Source organism: Pseudocercospora fijiensis (genome assembly GCF_000340215.1).
Source record: "Pseudocercospora fijiensis CIRAD86 unplaced genomic scaffold MYCFIscaffold_6, whole genome shotgun sequence".
NCBI classification, from domain to species: Eukaryota; Fungi; Ascomycota; class Dothideomycetes; order Mycosphaerellales; family Mycosphaerellaceae; genus Pseudocercospora; species Pseudocercospora fijiensis.
Window position 1 is genome coordinate 4,944,756 of NW_006921537.1, and position 6,331 is coordinate 4,951,086.

Sequence of the window (6,331 nt, forward strand, 5' to 3'; positions counted from 1 at the left end):
GTTTAACATAGTTACATAATTAGGTAGTTAAGTGTTTAATTTAGCGCGGCTAAGCAGCTTATTAGACTTGCTAAGTTAGTAGTAACAGGGGTCGAGGTTAGAACATAGAAAGGCTACGAGGGCGCGGCCTTTAGAAGGGAAGCGTATGTTAGAGGCTATACGTAATTAGTATGTAACTAGCTCGAGTGAAGCTAGGGTCTTAGTGCCTTAGGCAGGGCTTGGCGCTTGGCGTTAGGCTAACTAGCCTGCCTTCCTCCTTCTTCTTCTAGTTCTCTATCGAATACTACTCGTACCTACTACCACCCTATCTACCTACTAATATACCCCCCTTAGGGTAGTAGTAGGTACGAGTAGTAATTCGATAAGGAGCTAGGAGGAGAGGGAGGAAAGTAGGCAAGTTAGCCTATTACTAAGCGCTAAGCCCTGCCTAAGGCATTAAGACCCTAGCTTCACTCGAGCCTAGTTACATGCTAATTACGTGTAACCTCTTTGGTCCTAACATATTAATTCTTTAATATTTCTATTAATAGCTACTATATCTAATAAATTAGTAGTTCTCTCTAGATTTAGTTTTATTTACTTTACTAGTGTTAGTACTATAACCTAGTACTATTAGGTAGTGAAAAAAACTAGATCTTTTTAACTATATATAGAAATTTTCTTTATACTATAACTAGTAAAACGATAAAGATATTAATTTCCCTAATAGTATATTCTAAATTAATTAAAAATTAATATCTCTCTAGGTTTACTAGATACAACTCTAGAAAACATTATAATATATTTAAGAAAAATAAAGACAAGGACTTATATAGGATGCACTTTGTTAGAATAAATAGTATAATAGTAATTACTAATAAATAATTAATTCTCTTTAAATAATAAATATTAATTTATTTAGTTTATTTTAGTTTATTAGAATTAGTAATATAGCCTACTTAGTTTAGATATAAGAAAAATTAGATCTTTTTTAGCTAGATATAGATTTAGGTTGAAATAGTATATCTAATAAACATATTATAATATTAGTTTCTTTAAAAATGTATTCTAAAAAATTTGAAAATTAAGCTCTATATAGTTTTACTAGATATAGCTCTAGTAAATATTGCAATATATTCTAGAAAAATAAGTATTAGGGCTTATATATAAAACACTTTACTATAATAACTTATATAATAGTAATTACTAATAAATAAGTAGTTCTTTATAAATTCTGTTTTATTTAATTTACTAGCATTCGTAATATAGTCTACTTAGTTTAGTTTTAAGAAAAAATTAACTATATATAATTTTTTTAATAGTTTATCTATTTCAACTATAAAGATATTAACTTCTATAAGAACCTACTATTAGAATTTTAAGAATTAATATCTCTATAGTTTTACTAGATATATCTATAGTAAATATTATAATATATTCTAGAAAAATAGATGCTAGGACTCGTATAGAATACAATTTACTATACTAAATAGTATAATAGTAATTACTATAGTAATAGTAATATTACTATAGTAATTACTATTACTATTACTATTACTATTACTATAGAATTCTCTATAGGATTACTATTACTATTACTATTACTATTACTATTACTATTACTATTACTATTACTATTACTATTACTATTACTATTACTATTACTATTACTATTACTATTACTATTACTATTACTATTACTATTACTATTACTATTGCCAATTTGACTTTACTATTTACTATTTACTATTACTATTACAATTACTAAGGTTTTTACATCTCTGTGTGCAAGCCAAAATACCACAAAGCTAGAATTGGGCATGAAATTTGCAACCACAAAGGGGTATCATACTGTGCCTCATCACAGTCACTCATGTTACCCCACTTTACTTCCATCGCGTCCATCGAATCACTGCCTGCCTGCCTTCGCTGGCGTCTAATGTCCTTTCTTCGGATTGTGCACGCCTGTGGCTCCGAAATGTTGCATGTCGCAAGCCGCAGACAACTCCAGATACCACGTCCGATTTCTTCGGATCGGAAGCAGCAAGGAGCGAAGACAGGAGGAAAGGGAGTTACGAAGACGAACGTGAAGGGGGAGGTGGTGTGCAATAATTTGGTGACAATGGCTAGCGTCGAAGCTCCCCAATGTCACGGGACGACAGCTCTCAAACTCACTGAGCCTGCTATGTCCGTGATCTATCTTCGGATTTTTTTCATTCCCGACAGATCTGAGTCGGCACAAGGTCGCCTGCGAAAAGAAAATCGTCATGCAGTACCCCAGGGGCTGGGTGTGTGTGCGATAGGCAGCTCTGAGGATGGCGCGCACGTCTATCATGGCTGCTCTTGTGCTGTCATCACTGAATGAGCCTTCGCAGTCGGTCAGGATGGTCCTCACTGAATCGCCCAGTGCTTCTGTAAGCCGTCATCGGACTCGGATGAAGTCGAATACTTGCTTTCGCCGCTTTACTGCTGTTCTGAGTCTCTTTGGATCTCTGTCGTTCACTGGGCTTCGTCTGCAATCATGGAAACGTGTAGACTTTCCGCCCTAGGCCGTAGGGACCGTGTAAAAGACGACCTGCTGCCAGCAGATGATTCCCCTGAGCTTGCGTTCGACCCGCTTCTTGCCTCTCTGGCGTTCCCAGCACGGAGATAAGACTGGAATGCCTTCTCAACTTCTAGTATCTCCTTGGGCTTCTTCGAAAATGCCAATTCATCTTCTTCCTCCTCAGGTCCTTCTGATCCTTCTACAACCTGCTTGTCGGAGATGCGATCGTCTTCCTTGGATCTTCTGGGCCTTGGTTTGTTCTGAATATGATCGGAAGATTTGTCTCCTTTCGTTTCAGAATTATGCTCGGTTGTCTGTAGTGTCCCTGGCGGCGTTCCCGACTGCGCTGGCATCTGTGGCTCAGATTTCGACTCCGTGGAGTGCGAGGTCTCCAGCGTAGCGGCCAATGGTCCGTTAATCATCGGCCGAGGGGAGACTGGAGTTGAGTTTGGCATAGGAAAGGCCTCTGTTGATAACGATTCTTCTTTCGTGGAGTCGGTACTCTCTTTGGGAATATGCTTAGAAGCCCTCCACTGCTCAATGATCTGCCGCATCTCTATGGCACGAACGAATCTGTGAATCTCCTTGTGATGCTCGCAGATAGCGTATGAGAGGGCGTTCGCCAAGTGGTCCACCAGCGAATCGCCAGTCGTTTCGGTCGTGTCAGCGGCCTTCAGAATCTCACCAATGGAGGCTTCAAGGTAAACTTCTGGTATGAGCCGTTGGCACGACGACTTGTTGTCCTGCTTTCCCTTGCAAAGATACCAAGTCTGCCCATTAGAAATGTAGGCGTTCAGATCGAAGCCCAGTCGTTCAAGCAGATCTGCGTAAGCATTGAGCATCGACGCTTGGAGCTGATGCTCATTGACGGCACGGTAGAGAATTTCCTTCCTAAAGGCGGAATGTGAAGCATTTTTCCTGCTTTTTATTGGTCCATTACTGGAAGGGTCTGAATCAAGTCAGCAAAGCGTGCCCTGTAGATATTGTTCAAGTCGTACCTCCATGCCCATGACTCCTGTTGCTCTTGGCTGACAGCTTGGACGAGCTTGGGTGAACGACTTTACGAGGACCCGGGTGGGCGTTAATAAGAAGTTCTTGTGTTATAGACATGGTGCAGAGTGATCCTAGGACGGGTACGAGCAGTGGTCCGACTTCCAAAGAGCTACAAGTCCATTCCAGAACCACGGCCAGTGTCAAGTAGCTTGCATCCCTGAGATCTGCGACAGGGAAGACACTTACATGTATATTCTCTCGCTCTCGATCTCATCCTCGCTGGTGCACCGGCCAAAGATAGCAAAAGCCGCGAAGAACGAAGGCTGCACTGGCACAGCTTGGCGAATAAGATCATCGTGGGCAGTATGCGGAGCGGCATGGCAGTGGTCTAGGTTCTGTGTAGGATCAACAAGCATGTACGGAGGCTTATTCATTTGCCAGGGCTGGGGGCCGAGGGCTCTAACACATGCTGCGCCTATGGTCTTGGCCAATGCAATAGGAGACGAACGTTCTAGCGTCTCTCTAAGGAGGTGGTAGCGCGCAATTGGCTTGGTCAGGCGTGCTGTTCTCCAGTACTAAAAATGTGGGATAGGAGAAGACCACCTTACTGTCTGTTGCCGCTGTCACGACTGTGATTTTTGGCTGCTCCTGCCTTTGCGAACCTGGTCAGATTCGCAGCAGGAAGAGTCGAGACTGCGAGCATTGGATATGGCTAGTGAAGCGCCTTGCAATTGTTTCACTCGGTGCCTGAAAGCAGTGGCCCATCGCCATTGGTGATTGCAGAGATCGAAGGTTCCAGGGATAGCGGCAGGAGAGAAGCTGAGAGCCGAGTCTCTCAATCCTGATCTCCGGTGCTTGATTTGCAACGCGACTCAGGTCCGCGTCTAGTTGACAGCTTCTCTGCAACTGTTATAGAAACTCAGGGCGAACCGTAACGCCGAGCGTTGCGCTAAATACGGCCTCTTGCCCTTCCAGGTTCTGCCTCTCCCTGAATACTACTACTACTACTACTACTACTGCTGTTAAAGAGTTATCTTCTAAGAGAAATGTCTATATAGATAATTGTAATTTAGTTAGAATTCTATCTACTATAAAGACTCTATTATAAAAAACTTAGGTCTTAGGAATCTTAAGTCTAAACTATAAAAAATCTAAAGAAGTTAAAAAATAAAAATATTAAAAAATAAACCTATTAAAAAATAAACCTATTAAAAAATAAACCTATTAAAAAACAAACCTATTAAAAACAAACCTATTAAAAAACGTTACGAAAACTTCTTCTCCGATCGCGACGATCCTATCGATCCTAGCGATCGCGAGCGATCCCGAGCGATCGTAAGCGATCGCGAGCGATTCCGAGCGATCCTAAGCTATCCTAGAACGATAAATAGGTAACTTATAAAAGTTAGACTTTTACCTAATACTATACTAAAAATAGAACATTTTTGTTATATATTACTAAGCCGTAAACCTTCTAGATAAAAAGATATAAAGGAAAGAAAATCGCTTTTCTAGACATTTTGCTTCTAATTTATCTTTTTTTCTAGTAGGTTTATAGCTTAGTAATATAGTAAAAAGATACTCTATTTTTAGTATATTATTATAAAAAAATATAAAATTTATAGATTTTCTACGAAACTAAAGCTAGGGAATAGAAATAAGCAATATAGTATTTTGGCTTTTCTAAGTTATACTTTACTATTTTTAGAAATCTAAAAAATAGAACTTAAAGTTCTACCTATTAATAAGAATATTATAAATTTTGAAGTCTTAATACCTAGTAATTATCTTAGAATCTAGAAAAGAATATCGAGTATTTCGAGTGTACTTTTTTTTAAAGTTCTGCTTATTAAGCGTCGGCTTTTGAAAGAAACCTTAACGAAATATCGGCTGCATTTAACGAAACCTTAACGAAAAAAATTTATTTATAAAAAATACCTACGAAACCGCTAAATTTGACCTATGTATATGCGCAATACCCCTATATACCTCGTAGTAGTAGTAGTATCGGGCTCTAACTTGTCCCGCGTTCTTTGCGTTCCTCGGCCTCGAATTTCGGGACGGCCCGTCCCGAAATTTGCGATCGCGACGATCCTGTCGACAGGATCGCTCGGGATCGCGGGGCCGCGATCCTGTCCGATAAGATCTTTAACGTGCGATCCCGAGGATCCTAAGGATCCTAAGGATCCTATCGATAGGATTGTCGCGATCGGAAAAAAAGTTTTCGTAACGTTAATGCTTCTTACCTTCTAGAACAAATAGTCTTCTATTAAACCGCCTTAGTAGGTTATCGTTAGATTCGAATAAAAGATAGTAGCTTAAGGAAGGGGAGGTAGCCGGCTTAGGAAGGCCCGAAGAGCCGAATCCTTAAGGTATATTTATCTTTAAGAATATAGGGAAAGGGAAGAAAGAGAGGAAGAGTAAATAGAGAATTAGAAATAGTTCGTAGGTAAGCGGGGTCGGTTGCTATAGCAACTAGTCTATTTAGGTCCTAGGAATTCGAAATATATTTCGGATATATACCGGCTATATACGCCGGCTATATTACCTTATACGTAAACGCTTCGTCTCTTTAAAGCTACTCTAAGCCTATATACGTTTCCGCTTCTCGACCTAGTATCGCCTTCTACCTCTACCCTCCTTCTCTTCGTTATCGCTAATTAGGGTTTCGCTTAGACTAAATTTCGCATTCTCTTTACGCTCCTAGGTTTCTTCGATCTTAAGGTTTTCTAATTCCTCGATTAACTCCTTTAGTATAATCTTTAGTAACCTACCTTAGCGATTCTAGTAGAGGAGATAGTATCGGAATACTAT

The 6,331-nt window shown here is 39.7% G+C and overlaps 1 protein-coding gene across 1 annotated transcript; it reads right to left on the reverse strand.

Annotated features, from left to right (window-relative positions):
* Nucleotides 1-2,079: 2,079 nt before the first annotated feature.
* MYCFIDRAFT_204350 (uncharacterized protein) lies at nucleotides 2,080-3,703 on the reverse strand. The gene is made up of 2 exons (XM_007930535.1): nucleotides 3,523-3,703; nucleotides 2,080-3,473 (listed from the first exon to the last, which is right to left on the reverse strand). Exons 1-2 carry the CDS (start codon nucleotides 3,632-3,634, stop codon nucleotides 2,479-2,481), a joined length of 1,107 nt encoding a protein of 368 aa, XP_007928726.1. The 5' UTR covers nucleotides 3,635-3,703; the 3' UTR covers nucleotides 2,080-2,478.
* Nucleotides 3,704-6,331: the final 2,628 nt, after the last annotated feature.

Bases quoted from the DNA above. Each gene is read 5' to 3' on its own strand.
- MYCFIDRAFT_204350 (XM_007930535.1), bottom strand. From the start codon at position 3,634: ATGTCTATAACACAAGAACTTCTTATTAACGCCCACCCGGGTCCTCGT. The intron at 3,474-3,522 runs GTACGACTTGAA...GACTTGATTCAG, and splicing joins CAGGAGTCATGGGCATGGAG to ACCCTTCCAGTAATGGACCA.